Raw genomic sequence first — 23,077 nt, forward strand, 5'->3', positions numbered from 1 at the left:
TGGATGTGGTTAGATTAACAGTTCAGTCATTCTAAGAAACATTAGAGTGTGAGTAGTGAATGCTGAACTGAACAGTGCACACTACAAAACGACTAATTGATTGACCCAAGTCTGTGATTTGCCCTCTGCTCTGCAAAATCCACAATCACATGCGCAATAATCTGCTAAAACCGCTGCTCTTGACCCTGGGGGTTTAGTGTGTGTTGTTGGCCCAGTGTGACCTCTCCACTCTTCTGCTACCCACTGGAAACCCAGTGGAACATCTGGGCTGCTGCCTGCCACGGTACAGCTGGGCCTGCATGGCACCCTGCCACACAGAGGGATGTGGAGACTTCAGTCAATTTGAGGAAAATACAACATTTTTGTTGTCCACTATTCACATGAAATTGTTGTCCATTTTTCTGTCTATCTATACACCCCTATACACTCCTCCACCAATAACAGCGGCTGAGGAAGCCATTGGATCAGGATGGGCCCAGATTAGCAGGGTCTATTTCACCTCAGCAGTAATGGCCTGTCGAACAGTGGAATCAGAGGTCACTGGGGATCGCTGCTAGGCTCCGGCTCTGAGAGGAGGAGGCTCTTTAGACTGCTGATGGGGAGGGAGTCACTGAGCCCGGTTGGCTTGAGACTGCCTGTATTGGAAGCTTACTGTCTCTCCTTCTCCACATCACCCTCCTCCTCTCCCTGGGAAGCAGTCGCTATCGGTCGGGCCATGGGGTTTAAGGGTGGTAGGTCCCCTCATTACTGACACTCAGTGTCAATGGTCCTGGACACATGACACCCCTGAGAGTGCCTAATTACCTGACCAGGGCATACAGCAGCATGCTTATCCCTTAACCAGGGACGTCAGTGGTCATAACGGCCTACTGCATTGGAGAACAGGTTGCCTGAGTCTCTCTCCTGGGATAATGCTCTCTGACATGTATGTGTTAGGGTGAGCTGTTTATTCTGGTTACACCCCCAACGAGAGCCCCTCCGCTCCTCGAACCTGCTGCCACTTGATTCTAAAACCTGACACCACCATTGGCTTAATCTATGACAGGGTTGTGGATGAGCTGTCAAGATAGGCTTACTGCCTAAGTGTGTGAAGTAGTTTAGTCTTTCTGGATGATGTGACATGTGTACATCTCTCTTGTACGTGTTGAGTTTCTGTCCTGTCACAGACGCCTGCATGCTGTCGTTAGTCTTTCCGCTCCGTCAGGTGCGTGACGACAATCTGCATTTGGGGCGCAAACTGAAATGAGCCGTCTCTCCATCACGCTCTTCAGAAATCATAACCCTGACATGTACACATACAAGAGGCCCTTGCTGTCCCACCATGATGGACTTTCTTTTTTCTGGTACTTTTTACCCCCTTTTTTTCTCCTCAATTTCATGATATCCAAATGGTAGTTACAGTCTTGTCCCATTGCTGCAACTCCCGTACTGACTCGGGAGAAGCGAAGGTCGAGAGCCATGCGTCCTCTGAAACACAACCCTGCCAAGCCGCACTGCTTCTTGACACAATGCTCGCTTAACCCGGAAGCCAGCCGCACCAATGTGTCCGAGGAAACACCGTCCAGCTGGCGACCGAAGTCAGCGTGCCTGTGCCCGGCCCGCCACCAGGAGTAGGTAGAGCGAGATGGGACAAGGACATCCCGGGCGGTCAAACCCTCCCCTAACCCAGACGACCCTGGGCCAATTGTGCGCCGCCTCATGGGTCTCCCGGTCGCAGCCGGCTGCAACACAGCCTGGGATCGAACCCGGACCATGATGGACTTTCAACACAGCGGAAATGCCTTCCTAGATAAGGATGTTCAATGCTTAGTCTTATATATCCATGGATATCAGGAACAACACAACACAGATGTCTGGCGTCTAATAAGATTGATGTGGTTATTAATAATAACAGGCAAGCACAAATGGCTCTCTGAGATATAGTCAATGGGTTATTCCCTTGGGATTAAAAACAACCATGTTTGGTTGTGGTGATCATGACAAGCTTATAGTGTCAGTGCTAGTGTGAGGTATAGCCCTACTGCCGGAGGTGCCTGTGTTCATGTGAATGTCCGAATGTATGCTGCTGCATGTTGATGTATAGCACTCGCATGTCAGCTATGTATATACAGCACATTCGGAAAGTATTCAGACCCGTTGACTTCCAATTTTTTTTACATTACAGCATTTTTCTAAAATGGATAAAAAAAAATGTAAATCATCAATCTACACAAAATACCCCATAATGACAAAGTGAAAACAGGTTTTTAGAATTTTTACAAATATATTAAAAATAAAAAACAGATACCTTATTTACATAAGTATTCAGACCCCTTGCTATGTGACTCGAAATTGAGCTCAGGTGCATCCTGTTTCCATTGATCATGCTTGAGATGTTTCTACAACTTGATTGGAGTCCACCTGTGGTAAATTCAATTGATTGAAAATTATTTGGAAAGACACACACCTGTCTATATAGGGTCCCACAGTTGACAGTGCATGTCAGAGCAAAAACCAAGCCATGAGGTCAAAGGAAAGCCATGAGGTCAAAGGAATTGTCCTTAGTGTTCAGAGACAGGATTGTGTCAAGGCACACAGATCTGGGGAAGAGTCCCAAAAAATGTCTGCAGCATTGAAGGTCTGCAAGAACACGGTAGCCTCCATCATTCTTAAATGGAAGAGGTTTGGAACCACCAAGACTCTTCCTAGAGATGGCCACCAAACTGAGCAATCGGGGGGGAAGGGCTTTGGTCAGGGAGTTTACCAAGAACCCGATGGTAACTCTGACAGAGCTCCAGAGTTCCTCTGTGGAGATGGGAGAACCTTCCAGAAGGACAACCATCTCTGCAGCACTCCACCAATCAGGCCAGAAATAAGCCAATCCTCAGTAAAAGGCACATGACAGCCCGCTTGGAGTTTGCCAAAAACAAGATTCTCTGGTCTGAGATTGAACTCTTTGGCCTGAATGCCAAGCGTCACATCTGGAAGAAACCTGCCACCATCCCTACGGTGAAGATTGGTGGCAGCATCATGCTGTGGGGATGTTTTACAACGGCAAGTCAAGGGAAAGATGAACAAGGCAAATTACAGAGAAATCCTTGGTGAAAACCTGCTCCAGAGCACTCAGGACCTCAGACTGGGGCGAACGGTCACCTTCCAACAGGACAACGACCCTAAGCACACAGCCAAGACAACGCAGGAGTGGCTTCTCTGAATGTTCTTGAGAGCCCAGCCAGAGGCCGGACTTGAACCCAATCAAGCATCTCTGGAGAGACCTGAAAATAGCTGTGCAGTGACGCTCCCCATCCAACCTGACAGAGCTTGAGAGTATCTGCAGAGAAGAATGGGAGAAACTCCCCAAATACAGGTGTGTCAAGCTTGTGGCGTCATACCCAAGAAGACTCAAGGCTGTAATCGCTGCCAAAGGCGCTTCAACAAAGTACTGAGTAAAGGGTCTGAATACTTACGTAAATGTTATGTTTCTGGTTTATGCATTTGCAAAAAAATTCTAAAATCCTGTTTTTGCTTTGTCATTATGAGGTTTTGTGTGTAAATTGATGAAGGAAAAAAAATAGTTTAATACATTTTAGAATAAGGGTGTAACCTAACAAAATGTGGAAAATGTCAAGGGGTCTGAATACTTTTTGAATGCACTGTAAATAGTTCAGCTGTCTGCCTCCTTTGACAGATGGCATGCACCGGAGGGCCTACACTTTATAAGAAGATTGTAAATGATGTTGTTTTAGTTACCAAACATGAATCGAGGGCAAACACTGAGCGAGTAAATATGCAGAGGGACTGGTTGGTGTTGATAAAATATATCCTGTCAAGCGACATACCGTGTTTGACTTCAGGTTGCTGGTTACCCAGTGTGGATGTGTCACCAGGGTGAATGTGAAGGAAAACTAGATGCTTAACTCTACCATATGTTCAAACTGGTTCTTGTACACTTTCACTGATCAGTGTACAGTTTGATATACTAGTGATTTAGGGTGAGGATTAACCCTGTGTTGTCATGGAGACCCTGGTAGGAACAGTGCTTTTTATTATTGGCTGCCTGGGTGATCAGTGGACTTTGTCAGCACTCCCTCTGCTGGACCAAAGAGAGAGAGATCACTGTTCTACTTCCAGATGAACCCCACTACCCCCTATCCCCCTCCTACCTGGCTCTCTCTCCCCAGACCAGCACTCCAAGAGCAGCCTGGGACCTGCCTCATCACCCATAGTCATTACCACTCCCGGGGCCAGGCTGAGGTAGCTTCTGACTCATACCCCAGCTGGCAGGCAGCGCTGCAGACAGGCTCTGCTTTGTTGCCCCTCTACATCTCAACCTGTAACATACCTTCCCACAGCAAGATTCATAGGCCTATCAGAGAAAAGTGTCCACTGTAGTATTTCACTGCTTATGGTTTGTGTGTAGATGTGTAGGTTTCTTTTGTTGTTGGGGGTTAAATGTTTATTTTCCTGTTTAAGTCAAGCTGTGCATTAAAAAGTTGTTCACACATGGCAAATTAGCTGCTGATGTACAGTAACACTCATTCCAGGGTTTTTCTTTATTTTTACTATATTCTACATTGTAGAAAAGTAGTGAAGACATCAAAACTATGAAATGACGCATATGGAATCTTGTAGTAACCCAAAAAGTGTTAAACAAATTAAAATATATTTGAGATTCTTCAAAGTAGCCGCCCTTTGCCTTGGTTACAGCTTTGCACAGTCTTGGCATTCTCTCAACCAGCTTAATGAGGTAGTCACCCAGAATGCATTTCAATTAACAGGTGTGCTTTCGTTCCTTCTTAATGTGTTTGAGCCAATCAGTTGTGTTGTGACAAGGTAGGAGTGGTATACAGAAGATGGCCCTATTTGGTAAAATACCATGTCCATATTATGGCAAGAACAGCTCAAATAAGCAAAGAGAAACATCTGTCCATCATTACTTTAAGACATGAAGGTCAGTCAATCCGGAAAATGTCTTGAAAGTTTCTTCAAGTGCAGTCACAAAAACCATCAAGCGCTATGATGAAACTGGCTCTCATGAGGACCGCCACAGGAAAGGAAGATCCAGAGTTACCTCTGCTGCAGAAGATAAGCTCATTAGAGTTACCAGCCTCAGAAGTGCAGCCCATATAAATGCTTCACAGAATTCAAGTAACAGACACATCTCAACATCAACTGTTCGGAGGAGACTGCATGTCAGGCCTTCATGTTCGAATTGCTGCAAAGAAACCACAACTAAAGGACACCAATAATAAGATGATTTATTTAGAATTCGAGGCACACTTTACCAGCATGGCTACCACAGCATTCTGCAGCGATACGCCATCCCATCTGGTTTGCTCTTAGTCCCACTATCATTTGTTTTTCAACAGGACAATGGCCCAACACACCTCCAGGCTGTGTTAGGGCTATTTGACCGAGAAGGAGAGTGATGGAGTGCTGCATCAGATGACCTGGCCTCCACAATCACCTGACCTCAACCCAATTGAGATGGTTTGGGATGAGTTGGACCGCAGAGAAGGAAAAGCAGCCAACAATTGCTCAGCATATGTGGGAACTCCTTCAAGACTGTTGGAAAAGCATTCCAGGTGAAGCTGGTAGAGAGAATGCCAAGAGTGTGCAAAGCTGTCAAGGCAAAGGGTGGCTACTTGAAAGAATCTAAAATATATTTTCATGTGTTTAACACTTTTGTGGTTACTACATTGCATATATGTTATTTAATAGTTTTGATGTCTTCACTGTTATTCTACAATGTAGAAAATAATAAAAAATAAAGAAAAACCCTTGAATGAGTTGGTGTGTCCAAACTTTTGACTGGGACTGTATGTATATGACCAATGATTTAATTGCTAAACTGTAATTAGATATAGGCTATCACTTAATTACCATTCACACCGTGCAGCCTCATGTGTTGCCAGACTCAATGAGCAGTCCAGTACACTACAGTCCAGTCCAGTACACTACAGTCCAGTCCAGTACACTACAGTCCAGTCCAGTACACTACAGTCCAGTCCAGTACATTACAGTCCAGTCCAGTACACTACAGTCCAGTACACTACAGTCCAGTCCAGTAAAGTACACTACAGTCCAGTACAATACAGTCCAGTCCAGTGCACTACAGTCCACTACACTACAGTCCAGTACACTACAGTCCAGTCCACTACACTACAGTCTAGTCCACTACACTACAGTCTAGTCCACTACACTACAGTCCAGTCCACTACACTACAGTCCAGTACACTACACTACAGTCCTGTACACTACAGTCCAGAACACTACAGTCCAGTACACTACACTACAGTCCAGTACACTACAGTCCAGTCCTGTACACTACAGTCCAGTACACTACAGTCCAGTCCTATACACTACAGTCCAGTACACTACAGTCCAGTCCAGTACACTACAGTCCAGTGCACTACAGTCCAGTCCTGTACACTACAGTCCAGTCCAGTACACTACAGTCCAGTACAGTGCCCTTGCCATCTTGTGAGTAGTTAGTGTTGAGGTGAATAGTCCTGATTCCCGTTTACTGGGATGGCCAGAGCAGCTGCCTGACCATCTGTGGCGGAGGAGAGGAGAGAGGGAGTAAATGGACTGGAAGAGAGGTGTGGAGGACCAGTAGTGGTGGTTAACCCTTGAGGCCCACTCATTGCTAATGCTCTGTCTCTCTCTCTGTCTCTCTGTCTGGCTTTATCTCTGTCTGTCTCGCTGTCCCTCTGTAGGCACAGGGTCTGAAGGAGGAAGCAGAGAGGGACGTCCCTGGCCCTACCATGGCCCCTGTCCCCAGCTCCCGCTGTAACCTGATACCCAGCCGACAGAATAGCCCCGTCCACATGGGACAGTGTGCCGTCGGCCCCCCTGCCCCTGGCCCCACATCCACCTCCACTCAGAGCGCATCTGCGGCAGCCTCCTTCTTCATCAGGTAAGCAGCGTCCACAGTACACACAACCCCCCTTTCACTGAAATCACACCTGAAGAGAGAGTCTGACACAGGGCTGAGAGTGATGATGATTAGGGTCTGCTGTGCTGTATTGTGGTGGCTTTAGGGTGTGTGTGGTTGGCTGCCTCTGTATGGCATGCTCTTGTGGAAGGGATCTGTGTGGAGACTTGTCTTTACACAATAAGGTCATGGTTCATTGCTGCACTACACTCTTAGAAAAAAAGGTTCCATCTAGAACCTTAAAGGGTTCTTCAACTGTGCCCATAGGAGAACCCTTTGAGTTCCATGTAGAACCCTTTCCATAGAGTTCTACCTGTAACCAAAAGTGTTCTCCTATGGGGACAGCCGAAAAACCCTTTTGGAACCCTTTTTTCGAGGAGTGTGTAGAGTCTAGCGTGATGTGGACCTAATCCATGAAGATGTTGTCCTTGCCATTGTTGAATTATGGCATACACAGGCTGTGCTGGAACGGTGTGTGGAGAATAGATTGTGAGCATACTTTAGGCTGTGCTGGAACGGTGTGTGGAGAATAGATTGTGAGCATACTTTAGGCTGTGCTGGAACGGTGTGTGGAGAATAGATTGTGAGCATACTTTAGGCTGTGCTGGAACGGTGTGTGGAGAATAGATTGTGAGCATACTTTAGGCTGTCCTGGAACGGTGTGTGGAGAACAGATTGTGAGCATACTTTAGGCTGTGCTGGAACGGTATGTGGAGAATAGATTGTGAGCATACTTTTAGCTAGGCCAGTGCCTGTGAATTGATAATGGTATTATATAATGTTACACATGTAAAGACAGTGTCTCACAAAAGGGCTTAGGTTCAAGCACATAGTTTGTACTATTGTGCTTTTCTTTAACAGTATGTACACCTGTGTTTTTTGTTGTTTGGCTCTATTAAAAGTTTCTAGTGCAGTTTGTTGTAGTAACATATTAATGTAGCTTGCATTCAGTGTTGTTCTTGTGTACATTCACAATGAGTTGCTCCATTTAGCTATGGCAACACTAATGCTCTGGAGGATATGTGTGCCTCCACTGGGAGTACAGACAGCTCTCTATAGGCTGCTCTAATGTGGTAGGATGTCATTGCTAGAGTCTCAGGCAGATTGGTCGGTGTGTACATTCCCTGTACAGCCTCGACTCCCCAAGGAGCTGTGTGACATAATTAATTTTATCCTGAGGGAAACTGAGGGAAGCTGGGTAAGGATGATCTATTGGGTTGTTAGAGCATTGCACCCTGGGAGGCAGAACCCTGGGAGGCAGAGAAGACAGGAGAGGGGGACGTTGTGAAGTGTGATGGTGACATCCAGAGGGAACAGGGAAGGAGCTTGGCTTTCTCCAAACTCTCCAAATGAGCTCCCCTCGCCAACCTTAGTGGGGTCAAAGTATAAGACTGGGACCATGGGGCCTCTCCCTTTGAAAGGAGGATGTTCCAAATACTCTTCTAAATGTGTCACTTCCTGTACGTGTCACTTCCTGTGAGATACTTGGCGGGTCAAGCGTGAACAACAGTGAGTTGTGACCTAGACGTGGACAGGGTTAATTTCAAAGGCTGATTTATTATTTGTACTGTTTTCTTTGGACGAGTGCTCAAAAAGAGAAGGCTGGACAGCCATGCTGTGTGTATCTCTCAGTAAGGGAGGGGGACTTGTTTTTTCCCTTCATTTGCGTCCTGGTGGGACAGGAGGGGAGGTGGTGGAAGCAGTGAAGGGTTCCACCTTTCATTTCATCCCAGAGATACTTCCCTGCCAAGAATGTGTGTTGTTTGACTTGGCGAGGAGAAGTATGGTGATGACGGGGCCCGGACAGCTTTAAACAGCATCACATTCCACAGATTCAGATAGAGGGCGGTGGACGGCTGGGCGGTAGGCGGTTGAGATGCACTGGGCTAGACTGGAAGCACACCCACTTCCTCAGCTACTGCAGCTGTTGCCTCCACAAGCACCTGCACTGCTTTAAACACTAGAATGTAATCCTCGTCATCATCATCACTGTCATCTTCATCTTTACTCTAGCACCAGGGTCAGTGTGCAGGCTAGGGTTGTGTTCCACCGCTGCTGATTGCAGTAACAGTGTTTTAGTTCTCGGAGGTCAGCAAGCACAACTGTGTTTAACAAATCTCCTTCTTCTCACTCTCTCCCACTGACATTTGAATGAACAAATTAGCCCTTCATGTTTTGGGGCTGATTGAAAACATATTTGTGATTTTAATATTCCTTTTTGTCCTCTAAAGATACAATTAGTGAAATCCATGTGAGAGTGTTGCGAGGCCAGGATATTTGAGCAGAGTAACCAACCAGTGGTTGCTCCTGTCTGGAGTGTAGCATGCTCCACAGACACTTGTCTGACATTCAGGAATGCTGTTCAACTCACAGATGACATTTGAATTAGAACGCAATTAGGTAGATGCTGAGAGAAAAGAGGAGACTGAGAAAGAGGGAAAGCGCGAGAGAATACCACTTCCTCTCAGTGATTGCCTCTGGTGCAGATCATTTATTTGTTTAACTCAAGCATTCAACATTATTTTAAACTTGTCTGGTCCGTTAAAAAAAGCATTTGATTATAAATGTTAATTTGACAACCCAGAAACTCCAACTAACATTACTCTCAGTGTTGTCGTCTACTGGGCGACTCAGTTAAGCTGACTGTTCTCTCATGTGGCTGCCCAGGGGAAATGGTTTAGGTTGGGTCCCCTTTCCATAATGTCTCTGATCATTATGTAGGCAGGAAATGGGCCTCAGTATGAATTCACCAATTGAAGCTGAACTATTACTCTCCTTTTACTACGCTGTCATTACTGGTTGCTGATTGCTCATCAAAACCCTTCTAAGCTTGAATATTTCCATTTCTTTTTTCATTCATTAATCTGTTATTTTCTCAAACTCACCATCATTCATGAAGAATGGTGTCTTATAGCTTCAGTAAGGAGACATTTTTCACAATGTAAAGGTAATGTTCAATGAAATGAAATGCTTTGGTCAAAGCAAATAAGCATACAACATGTAGTTTAGTATTGACATTTTACAATCCCCATTCAACTCTTGCTGTCACCCATTATTTTTCCCCTATCAACCAGAGTGTGCTGAAACAAAGATTGGCCCGGGTCAATAATGAGCAATTGGCTATTAGATGGACCATAAAATAGCCTCTAGACAGGAGGGGTTAAAGGTCAGGGTCTGTCCAAGCAGAGTGGTCAGTGTGTGTGTTTCAGTATACAGAGGGAGGATGAAGGGAAGGAGGGGGGGAAGGGAGGGGGTAGGGAGGAGGTGGGAGGAGAGGAGAGGAGGGGAGGAGGGAAGGGAGGAGGGAGGGAAGGGCTGGGAGGTGGGAGGAGAAGAGAGGAGGATGGGTGCTCATTCAGCTTACTAGCGTGCTGAATACTGATTGCTTTGTGACGGAGCATGTGATTAGTGTATTGACACAGCGTTTAGTAATGAGAGCAGGCAGTGTTCACAGCGGGGGCTCTGGCTGCTCGACTAAATGATGTGTCTTTGCCACTGCCGACACACCGTCCACCCTGCTCATCCCTCTGTTCTATTAACACCTGCTGATTGGGAATGAGGTGTGTTTCTATCCCTTGGGACCCGTGAGGGGAAGGGAAAAAGAGAGGGAGAGGGAAGGGAATGCTAACCGCAGAGCAGTTCTCCTCAATGCTCAGAACAACTTTTGCTGTTCTGAGTAAGAGAGGAGAGCAAACCTTAAAGCTAAGAGGAGTGTTTGCAGTGTCCAGGGACAGGCAGGTTCAGGGTAGGGGCGTGGGGCAGGGATAACAGCTGTTAGCAGGAATGTGGCCCTGGAGCAGTGTCAGCACAGGATGAAGTGTCTTTACGGCCCTGTGCAGCCCTGGAGCTGCTGCTGCCCAGGTGAGTGTGTGTGTACTGCAGTAATCACTGTGATTGTGGGTTGGGAAGGCATTCTCCTGTAATTGCAGGAGAACAGTCCAGCTTCTCCCCAGACAAGGCCTGCCTAGTCTTTGTGTCTGAAATATAGTGTGCTGCTTCATCACTGAGACTGTGCAAAGTAACCATAGAAACAACTTCTCATGACTAACATGAAAGCTGGCCAATTAATGTGACTAAATATGCCTGAGGCACGCTAATCAACATTTTTGTAGCTCTCCATACAAATATCTTAATCAAAGTTTTGTTGCAACAGCATCCCCTTGAAAGCTGTAGACCCGGCTACAATTCATGAATGTATAACCAGGTGATTGTCACTGTAGAGATGTTTATATCTCTCTCGCTCTCTCTTTCTCTCCCTCTCTCCCTCTCTCTCTCTTTGTGTGTGTTTGTATGCCAGTGGCCTTTTTCCTGTGTGAGATTGTTATTGGAGTTGGGGTTGTGTTGGTGTAGTGGTGGAGGTGGGGGTGGGAGTGGTGTGGAGGTGGGTGTGGGGGTGGGTTGATGTAGTGGTAGATATAGGGGTGGGGGTGGTATAGTGGTGGGTTGATGTAGTGGTGGAGGTGGGGTTGGGGGCAGGGACGTGGGGGTGAAGTGTACCATGGCCCACTCACACATACACACTCCACTTCGACTAGAGGAGATAGGAGAGACAGGGAGACTGTGAGGCCGGATATAGAAGGGAAATGCAGTGTTTGTTAGTCTGGCTGTGTTGTGAGTGACAGGGGAGATCTGTGTCAGGGATATATTGTCTGATAGATGAATGCTGAGTGGAGGGAGCTGTGGAGTAGCTCTGCTCTGGGCTGGGCCTGCTGGCCAGGGGATAAAGGGACTGAGTGGATGCAGGCAGGGAGAGTGGATGCAGGCAGGGAGAGTGGATGCAGGCAGGGAGAGTGGATGCAGGCAGGGAGAGTGGATGCAGGCAGGGAGAGTGGATGCAGGCAGGGAGAGTGGATGCAGGCAGGGAGAGTGGATGCAGGCAGGGAGAGTGGAGTGCTGCCGAGAGCCTCACACTCACAGCATGCTCAGGGTGATGCTCCAGACCACCGGTTTCAGAAGGAGGAGGTCAGAACCTGTGGAGGGGAACGCTGGACACACCACCACCATGGGACTCCAGTAAGTCACTCACACCCCAACCCAGGGCTGGAGGAGATACACACCTTAGTTTGATGGGCGATGCAGCTGCAGTGTTTTGGTGTGTTTATACTCCTGCTGCTGATTGTGCTGCAGTCAGTGTGTTGTGTTGATGTTGTGGTGGAGTTGTTCTGTGTGATCCCTGAAGGTGAAAGGGTAATGGTTTTGTCGAGCTTCACAAAGATGGGTGTTTTCAGCGATGGGCGAATGTGAGCAGAATGCTTAGTCAGGAGAGAACACCTTTGAAATGCAAGTTAAGCCTCAGCTTTCTTTTGAGGAGGGTAAGAGGAGTGGAGTTGCAAAGTTTAACGCTAGCTTCTGTGTTCAGCATCGCCTGACTGGCAGGAATGTATTTATCCATACCTTTACTTGGTTTTGTTGTTGTTCTTTGGGAGACATAGAATCTAAAAAAGATCCTGAATAGATCAACAGAAGCGCTGGTGGGTTGATGGGTGGTGAGGGGGTGAGTGGGTGGTGAGGGGGTGAGTGGGTGGTGAGGGGGTAAGTGGGTGGTGAGGGGGTGAGTGGGTGGTGGGTGCGTTGGTGGGTGAGTAATTTGGGTGGTGAGTGGGTGGGTGGGTGGTGATAAGGCTGTGCCATGCTATTGGTCTCTTTGCTGCTGTTCCATTGAGACTTACCCCCTCACCAGTGTTTTATGTTAATGTAGACTCTAGTGTTACTGTCTTTCCATCAGGACTAAAGACTTGTGAGACGCATAATTAACAACCTCTGCATCATTCAAGACTGTTGTTTTGTGAGAAGGTGTTAAAGTTCACAGTTAGACATTGTTATGTACTGTAAATGCCAGCTGAAAGTACCCAGGGCCTTGCCTTGGCTCCAAGTCTACACCTGTTGTATTCTGCACATGTGACCAATAAAATGAGTTTAGATTTTGATTAGACCAGGTCTACCGGAGCCACGGCCCAGTGAGACACGGCCCAGTGAGACACGGCCCAGTGAGACACGGCCCAGTGTCACTGTCTCACTGTTTACTCTGGGATAAAACACCAGCTGTTATTTTCCTGTCATAATCAGGCTATAAGCTTGCTGGGGCTAATGTCTGTCAGTGGAGAGTAGAGCAGCGGTAGCAGCAGCAGCTGAGCCAGGGGATGGGGAAGGGCTCTGGCAGTGTAACCTCCAGATAAGGCCAGGTGTGAAAAGCTATCAGGGGGCTGTCTAGCATCATCAGTGGGGAGGTGTTGATGGAGATTCAGCCTAGACCCACCGCCTCAGGGATCTGCAGCAGGCCACCAGGCAGGCCCCTTCCTTTTCTTGGGGGGGCCTACTATCATCACTATCAGCCTAGCAGTAACCTGGTGGATCACCCCACATCCCTTCTACCCCAATATCACAGCCTCCACCCACTGCCTACAGCCCACACCTCCACCCACCTCCCAGATCCTCCCTCAGACCTCCTTCTGTTATACCCAACATGGTTCTGTATATGGAATGGGTCAGATGATAGATCCCCTCATTTGCCTATTTAACATTTTTAGTCAGTTAGGTTGAACTCAACAGAAAATACCAATGAAGTAATTTATCCAGTTTTGCTAAGTTTGTTTCATTGATTTAGTATTGGCAGCTGTAGATACTGTAGTTTTGGTTCTTGGTTTCTTGGAGGTCATTGGAGGGATTGTAAGTCATCTTAGAACAGCCTGAGTGTATCCACATTGCAGACCCTTCCTCTCAAGCCAATCACTTCTACTTCCTGGGCAGTGTAGTGCAGTCTGCTGCACAGTAGAGATGGTGCCACCTCGTCAGACCACCACTGCTGTGGAATAGACTGGCACTGCCCTCCCCTGGACATGCCCATCTCTAAGGATAAGATGCCAAGGCATGATGCTGCTGTGGGTATCTGTGGGAAGGCCTGTGTTGTGTCAGTCATGGTGGAGGCGGTTGTGGCCTGCATGGTAAACATACTCAGAGAGAGGACTGGTGGGGAGGGACAGGGATGGGAGAGGGCTCTGGGTCCACTGTGAGCTGGCTGTTTGATGGGAGAGATACCCCCGAGGAGAGTGCTGACTAGAACTGTGTCCATTCCTCCTAAACACCTGAGTCAGGAAGTCTGCCTGGCCTGGCCCACTTACATAGCAGGGGGGGATGTTTGCTGGAGCTGACAGACAAAAGGCTGAAACGCTGACTCAAGTCTAAGCGCTGGCTAACACTGGGCCATAGAGTCAGCCCTGTGGGGCAGTGGTTGGGCTGTGAGCGATTCCTTTCACGCAGGGGGAAACGAGGGGATGTTAGAGGGAGACCCACTACGTCCTGTGTGCCTGTCACCTGACATGACAGTGCCTTTGTCTAAGCGTGTGCTGGTGGTGGTGAGCTAAAAGGCCAGGATGTGTTAAATGTCATGTGGACAGGAGAGAGACTGTGGCCTCAGCATTTAGGCAGCACATAACCAGGCCTGTTAGACTGTTCCTCTGCCCATGGCCAACCTGGACTTCCCATTCATTCACACAGATGATGAGGCTACTAATGGAGGTGCCATAGGAACCCTGCTGGGCTGCAGTGATCTGGGCATTAGTGTTAAGTGATAGGAGCCTCTGAGCTGATATTCTCCCATCCGGCTGGATTCTATGCATTACAGTAGTGGGGGTTGAGGCCAGCTAACCCTACAACATGTACTGTAAATCTCTATGGCATCCCTCAGTGAGAGGTGTCATGCAAATTCAGACTATTATCATTGTCATTACAATTGCAGGCCTCTCTGCATTGTGCTGGAGACAAGAGAGAGAGGCTGGAATAAAAATACAAGTTAATTGCAATAGCTGCCTGCATGGAATATGCATTGAAGAATGTTATGACCTATTGTCTCCCTGAACCACAACATAGCGTGTGGTCCCTTCTCCCATGAGCTCACCCTGGCTTTACTTCCTCAGTCTGCAGAAACAAGATGGCTCCCACTGGGCCGCTGTGTTTCTGTGTCCTCCAGCCCCTCCGCTCCACAGTGTCAGCCTGCCTGCCTTCTCCCAGGTCCCGGCCTTGCACTAAATATGAATAACTAATAGTGTCTTAGGCCTATTCAGTGTGAGTTGATTTCCCCAACCGGTAGTTCTCTATATATCAGACCACAGTCATTCTAATTCACACAAACACAGTGCCCCTGGACTCCCTGTGTGTGTTGCTGATCCATCTAACCTCCATTGTTTTTCAATGTGGATGTTCCTGGTTTTACCGATGGAGCTCGCATTACCACAGAGGACAGAGGGCCATTGTCAGGACAGGCAGTTAACCTGTTGGGTCTAGGGGGCAGCATTTGCACGTCTGGATAAAAAAAATGTACCCGATTTAATCTGGTTACTAATCCTACCCAGTACCTAGAATATGCATATACTTATTATATATGGATAGAAAACACTCTAAAGTTTCCAAAACTGTTTGAATGGTGTCTGTGAGTATAACAGAACTCATTTGGCAGGCAAAACCTTGAGACATTTTCTGACAGGAAGTGGATACCTGATGTGTTGTATTGACTTTAAACCTATCCCATTGAAAAACACAGGGGTTTAGGAATATTTTGGCACTTCCTATTGCTTCCACTAGATGTCACCAGCCTTTACAAAGTGTTTTGAGTCTTCTGGAGGGAGATCTGACCGAACAAGAGCCATGGAACGGTGATGTCCCATTAGACACCTGGCGCGCTAGTTCATGTTGGGTACCCTCGTTCCAATACGTTATAAAAGAGTATGCATTCGTCCACCTTGAATATTATTCATGTTCTGGTTAAAAAAGGCCCTAATGATTTATGCTATACAACGTTTGACATGTTTGAACGAACGGAAATATATTTTTTCCCCTCGTTCATGACGAGAAGTCCGGCTGGCTTACATCATGTGCTAACGAGACGGAGATTTTTGGACATAAATGATGAGCTTTTTTGAACAAAACTACATTCGTTATGGACCTGTGATACCTGGAAGTGACATCTGATGAAGAGAATCAAAGGTAATGGATTATTTACATAGTATTTTCGATTTTAGATCTCCCCAACATGACGTCTAGTCTGTATCGCAACGCGTATTTTTCTGGGCGCAGTGCTCAGATTATTGCAAAGTGTGATTTCCCAGTAAGGTTATTTTTAAATCTGGCAAGTTGATTGCGTTCAAGAGATGTAAATCTATAATTCTTTAAATGACAATATAATATTTTACCAATGTTTTCTAATTTTAATTATTTAATTTGTGACGCTGACTTGACTGCCGGTTATTGGAGGGAAACGATTTCCTCAACATCAATGCCATAGTAAAACGCTGTTTTTGTATATAAATATGAACTTGATAGAACTAAAAATGCATGCATTGTCTAACATAATGTCCTAGGAGTGTCATCTGATGGAGATTGTAAAAGGTTAGTGCATCATTTTAGCTGGTTTTATGGTTTTGGTGACCCTGTCTTTGACTTGACAAAACATTACACACAACTCTTGTAAATGTACTGTCCTAACATACTCTAAATTTATGCTTTCGCCGTAAAACCTTTTTGAAATCGTAAAACGTGGTTAGATTAAGGAGATGTTTATCTTTCAAATGGTGTAACATAGTTGTATTTTTGAAAAATTTGAATTTTGACATTTATTTGGATTCAAATTTGCCGCTCTTGAAATGCACCTGCTGTTGATGGAGTGCACCACGGGTGGCACGCTAGCGTCCCACCTAGCCCCAAGAGGTTTTAAGCTCTTACCTGATCCTCAATAACAGGGTGAATAGATGTACTACTCCACCACCTCCCCACTGTTCTCCTGCTTCTCTTCCCTGGCTTCGGGGCTTTGGGCCTGGATGACTGTCCCACAGTTGAATGGGAACCACAATTCTCTGCACATGGATCCAGGTGGACAGTGTTGACAGTGATTGTCTACCTCCACTATGGGAAGTCTCTCATGAATGTCTCCTGCTGTTCGTCTTGCTTGCCTTGGCTGGGGGGGGGGGGGGGGGGGCTGCTGTTGATCTGCTACAGGGTCCTCTTTATGCTGGGTAATACTGGCCACGGTTAGAGTTTTGAATCAGAGATGAGACAGTGTCTATTCTTCTTGGTCAATAAAACCACTAGTGTGGACAGGGTTTATCTTGTGTTAGTGTTTGCAGCCTGCCTGCCTGCCACTGGCTCCATGCAAACTGTCTGGAATGGATTGGATTATAGTTCATAGTCAGTTCATGACCCAGCACGTGAGAGCCTGCTGCAGTGCTAGAAATCCCATTATCCCGAGCTGACTATGTGACTTTGAGTGTGTGTGTGTGGATGTGTATGAGTGTGGGAATGTCGTGTCAATAGGTGACATTATGAGCATGATAAGGTGTGTGTGTGTATGTGTGTGTGTGTGTGTGAATATGTGTGTAAGCCTCTTATTGACCTGAATAATACTGTAGTATTCACTGAGCTCTGGCTCTGTTTACTATACACGGTCACATCTCTACATTTCTAAACCTTAAAGATCACCAGTGTTGGTGTTGTACAGCACTGTAAACCCTCTCTATCTCTCCCTACCCCAGACTCTTAGAATAGCTTTGTTCAGAACCTAGAAATTCCTCTAGCCTTTTTGGATTCCCAAATCCCAACCATGCTTCCATGCGCTCTCCTCCCCTCTAACCCATTTTTACTAGACTTTGATCCCTCATGTTTTCCCAGGGTTGCGTATTGACTGGTATATAGATGGCAGATTAAGGAACACATGTTTGAATCCCCTCACCCTCCCACCACCCACTCCCCCTCGCTCCGCTGATTAATCACTCCCAAATGTTCCCAGCAGCCTGTGGGGCTCGGCCTGGCCTGGTTGTTGTGATAGCCTCGGCGTGGAGGAAAGCAAATAAATAATCGCTAGGTGTCTTACCCTGCCAGGCTCTGATTAATGACAGAGAGGAGTGGCGCAAGAAAACGCCCTCCCCATCTCTCTCTTTTCTTTCTCTCCCTCCCTGACTCTCTCTTCTATCAGCCAATGACAGCTTGATGTTGTGGTCTTCGTGGTATTGAATGAATACTCCACATTCACTGCACATTCTGCTTTACACTACTGTGTTGCTCTGAGCACAAATGTGCTCTTGAGGCTTTCAGCGAAGACGTGGGCGAGTGAGTTTCAGCTCAAGACGTGTTGGAAGTGTAATTTTATTCCACATCCTCTGCGACCTGTGAAGACAACATAACAGTGTGGTGGAGTACCTGGAAACAGCATCAGTGGAGCAGTAGAAAATACTCTGCAGGAGATGAAAGTAGCTGTTAATCTTTGTAAGCAGTAGGGGGTGGGGATGCTACAGCCCAGAAAGAAGGGAAGATCATATCTTCATTATAATCTGTCACACACTGCATCAAATCAGGGGAAAAATATAATTTTCTCCAAATAGTTCAAATCAGCAGCTTACACCAAATCAGCAGCTTACACCAAATCAGCAGCTTACACCAAATCAGCAGTTTACACCAAATCAGCAGCTTACACCAAATCAGCAGCTTACACCAAATCAGCAGCTTACACCAAATCAGCATGGTGGATTTTCTCCTTTTCCTCCAACGCTTCTCTCCTCTCCTGGTGTGTAAGACTCAAGTCAATTATGGTCAATCTACAGAAGATATATTTTCCTACTGTATGAAGACATTTTGACAACGATTTGTAGATCTCTCCTCCAGAGGCCCTAAATTGGTCCCTCTATCTCAGAATGACAAGTAGAGGCTACCGAGCTAAAGTCCTCTACTTGGGCTTCCCCACCAGGGCTTAAGCAGATGCTTAGAGAGGCCACATTAGCACAACGTGTTTGTGGATACCATTAAGGAGGAAAATGGAATTATTGACTTTTACCCCCCTCCGATCCCTCCTGTGGCCGCCCTAAACCCTCCTTAACTCATGGTTTGGCTGGAGGGGTGCTTGGTCTCTCAATTGGATGGGGGTGAAGTGTGAGGGAAGCTGGGGTAGGAGGGGGCTGTAGGGTGTAGGAGTTCTGGGCTTGACTTCTGGGGTCACAATTTTTTATGGGCAGTGGGGGAAACACAAAGGCACAGGAAGCTGTGGCAGGGAGATGTTTCAGCTCACACGTCCCTTATAGGTCCCTGGCTGCAGCTCCAACAACACTCTCTCCCTCATCGCTAAGGAGTCAACCTTGGCATTGTAGATTCTGTTTCATGCAACATTCATTGGGATTGATTCTATTGGCATTGTTGGTATAAACCCTGTCTCCTTGAGCTGGTATCCAACAAACTGGCTCCAGGACCTAAAAAGACAAACTTCCCCTCAGTGGATACAAGCAACTGCCAAAGTCTACCTCCGCCCACCTCCGCCCAGTGCAACACAGGCCTCCCGAGTGGCGCAGCGGTTTAAGGCACTGCATTGCAGTGCTAGAGGCATCACTTCAGACCCGGGTGCGATCCCGGGCGGTATCACAACTGGCCGTGATCGGGAGTCCCATAGGGTGACGCACAATTGGCCCAGCATTGTCCGGGTTAGGGGAGGGTTTGGCCGGGGGGCTTTACAAGTAGGCCGTCATTGTAAAGAAGAATTTGTTCTTAACTGGCTAGACAAGTTAAATAAAAAAAACACAGAAGCAGGAGTTTTGCAATTTTAATTAGAATGTTTTCCATTTAAACTCCAACTGTTCCATGTATTTTAGGTCGACAGGGGATTCCCGTCTTGGTGCACTTTGGGAATAAAACAATTCCAAGCTGACTGTGGCGGAGCCACAATGATAATTTTTCTGTGTTACTTTCTCAGGCAGAAAATGATTTACCTCCTCTCAGACAGCCCCTCACTGGCACCAGGCCAACTCAGTGATCCTAGAGAGGACCAGGCTGTACAGACCACCGCACACACACACACTCACTATCCCCCTCCCGCCGAGACACACCCTTGTCTCCCTCCCTCCCTCTCTCTCATTCGTTCTCCCCCTCAAGCATTCTTCCTCTCTCTCTCCTGTGGTCCCTGTCTATTTTCTAGCCTATTTCTCTCTCACCTATTCCATCTCTCTTCTCTCCATTTCATTTCCCTTCCTCCCCATCTTTACCGTACTCAGTTTTTTTCTCTGTCCCTCTCTCCCACTGTCTCTCCCTTACTCCCCCTTTTTCTGTGGGTCGTCTGTTCTCTTTCTCTCTCTTTCTCTCTCTCTCTCGATCGCCTTAATCCCTCCTTTCCCACCTCACTCCACATGGAGTTTCACATGAATGCTAAGAAGATCATGAGAGATTGTGGTGTTTTTACACAGAGTGGTGCCTTTTTTGCTTTACTCAAGCGAAAGGGAGAGAAATATTATTTATATGCCATATAGATCAACCATATTTTCAGTTTCTGTGCTTTGCGTTGCATTTTAGCAGAGAATAACCAAGAGCTGTAATGTGACAGCAGTCCAGTCTTTATAGTGCAGCTATACCCTTTACTGTAGGACAGTCTGTGGACTGTGTAGGACTGAATGTACCCTGTACTGTAGGACTGTCTGTGGACTGTGTAGGACTGAATGTACCCTGTACTGTAGGACTGTGTAGGACTGAATGTACCCTGTACTGTAGGACTGTCTGTGGACTGTGTAGGACTGAATGTACCCTGTACTGTAGGACTGTCTGTGGACTGTGTAGGACTGAATGTACCCTGTACTGTAGGACTGTCTGTGGACTGTGTAGGACTGAATGTACCCTGTACTGTAGGACTGTCTGTGGACTGTGTAGGACTGAATGTACCCTGTACTGTAGGTGTTTGTATGTGTGGATTCTGCTTGGCTAATTGGCCAGAGATCAGTGCAGCAAAGATACCTGCAGCCTTGGGCAGTCAGCATAGAAATGATGCCCCATTTGGTATTCTGTGTCCATGGCCAGCCAGCGTGTCGACACAAAGAGCATGTTGGACATCCTGTTGGAACAAAAGGCTTTTCTCCAAAGCTTCAGTCCAGTGCGTTTGTAACGATGTAAGCAGGTTATTGGTCAGGTTACAGGACATCACATTCATAGCTGCCTGGTTGGCCTGCCAGGGATTCATCTATCTATTTCTGGTTAGGCTTTATAGAAACTCAATAAATCCTAGCCTAGAGGTATTTGTCCACTTCCTCCTGGATGCTGTGTAAACGAGCCTTGCAGAAAGGACCATCCCTTTAAGAGCACCATTAAGACTGCAGGACGGAAGCAGGCAGTCAGTTAAGAGGTAGAGGCTTAAGATTGATAAGATTTGACAGACAGTGAGATAAGCATGTTAGTTTTCTCCTCCATTTTAATGTTCTGCAGAAAGACGACTGGAGAGACACACTCTTCTATAGTGACCGAGTAGATAATGAACTAGAGTTGCCATCCCTTTGAGTTGGTTTGTTGAAGGGAACCTGAATATGGATGCAAGACAGGAATGAATAAGGACAGGGTGAAAAACAGAGATGAGAAACTAGAAGTTATTGCCAATGCTATAAAACAAGCAAAATTGCAAAAATATTCAGGGCCCCATTGTCTGTGGTCTAAATGATCTTTGAACAAATTCTTTCAATTTTCTGTGATGAGTTGCTGTTTTAGGCATGAGTTGCATTTAGTGAGATGGGGTTAATGTAGAGAATAGAGAAAGGTCGAGAGACACCAGAGGAGGTTTATTCTGGTGGATTTCATTGAGGTTAACATCCCAGCTAAAGAGGAGGCAGAGCTCACAGCCAGACTAAACCATGGGTGACACACTGATATCACACGTCAGCCTTGTCATTCCACAGCTCCAGTTTGAGAAGTGGACATGCAGAGCCCCTCTCCTCCCCCATGGGGCCCAGGTAACACTAGACCCCTCCACACTGTATAAGCAGCCATTTTCCCACATCGCCACAGGTTATTTAAAGAGCCCACTCTGAATGACCCCCTGAGTCCACTCTATACACTCCACATGTAGTCAGTGTTGGGGCTAATGCATGTATATATACATCACCAAACATACATCAGGAGAAACTGTCACTCAGTGGAACCGAGGATTCATGGGAACTTAGATGGGGTCTCTGGTCCACTGAGATATAGCTAGCTACCTCAATTCCCTGTGAAAAGCTTTGTGTGTGGGTGTTTTTTCCCCGTTCTTAACCTCTTGGGGCTAGGTGGGACGCTAGCGTGCCACCTGTGGTGCACTCCATCAACAGCAGGTGCATTTCAAGAGCGGCAAATTTGAATCCAAATAAATGTCAAAATTCAAATTTTTCAAAAATACAACTATGTTACACCATTTGAAAGATAAACATCTCCTTAATCTAACCACGTTTTACGATTTCAAAAAGGTTTTACGGCGAAAGCATAAATTTAGAGTATGTTAGGACAGTACATTTACAAGAGTTGTGTGTAATGTTTTGTCAAGTCAAAGACAGGGTCACCAAAACCATAAAACCAGCTAAAATGATACACTAACCTTTTACAATCTCCATCAGATGACACTCCTAGGACATTATGTTAGACAATGCATGCATTTTTAGTTCTATCAAGTTCATATTTATATACAAAAACAGCGTTTTACTATGGCATTGATGTTGAGGAAATCGTTTCCCTCCAATAACCGGCAGTCAAGTCAGCGTCAGAAATTAAATAATTAAAATTAGAAAACATTGTTAAAATATTATATTGTCATTTAAAGAATTATAGATTTACATCTTTTGAACGCAATCAACTTGCCAGATTTAAAAATAACCTTACTGGGAAATCACACTTTGCAATAATCTGAGCACTGTGCCCAGAAAAATACGCGTTGCGATACAGACTAGACGTCATGTTGGGGAGATCTAAAATCGAAAATACTATGTAAATAATCCATTACCTTTGATTCTCTTCATCAGATGTCACTTCCAGGTATCACAGGTCCATAACGAATGTAGTTTTGTTCAAAAAAGCTCATCATTTATGTCCAAAAATCTCCGTCTCGTTAGCACATGATGTAAGCCAGCCGGACTTCTCGTCATGAACGAGGGGAAAAAATATATTTCCGTTCGTTCAAACATGTCAAACGTTGTATAGCATAAATCATTAGGGCCTTTTTTAACCAGAACATGAATAATATTCAAGGTGGACGAATGCATAGCCTTTTATAACGTATTGGAACGAGGGTACCCAACATGAAGTAGCGCGCCAGGTGTCTAATGGGACATCACCGTTCCATGGCTCTTGTTCGGTCAGATCTCCCTCCAGAAGACTCAAAACACTTTGTAAAGGCTGGTGACATCTAGTGGA

The 23,077-nt window shown here is 46.3% G+C and overlaps 1 protein-coding gene across 3 annotated transcripts in view; it reads left to right on the forward strand.

The window, feature by feature from the left end:
- LOC106610923 (kinesin-like protein KIF26A) overlaps positions 1-23,077 on the forward strand; it is a 102,987-nt gene that overhangs the window by 43,435 nt on the left and 36,475 nt on the right. For all 3 annotated transcript variants that reach the window (XM_045723484.2, XM_045723487.2, XM_045723486.2), the window contains one exon: positions 6,699-6,898. In XM_045723484.2, coding sequence (XP_045579440.2) covers positions 6,699-6,898 — 200 coding nt within the window. The remainder of the gene's footprint in view (positions 1-6,698; positions 6,899-23,077) is intronic.

Source organism: Salmo salar, chromosome 09 (genome assembly GCF_965601325.2).
Source record: "Salmo salar chromosome 09, fSalSal1, whole genome shotgun sequence".
Lineage (NCBI taxonomy): Eukaryota > Metazoa > Chordata > Actinopteri > Salmoniformes > Salmonidae > Salmo > Salmo salar.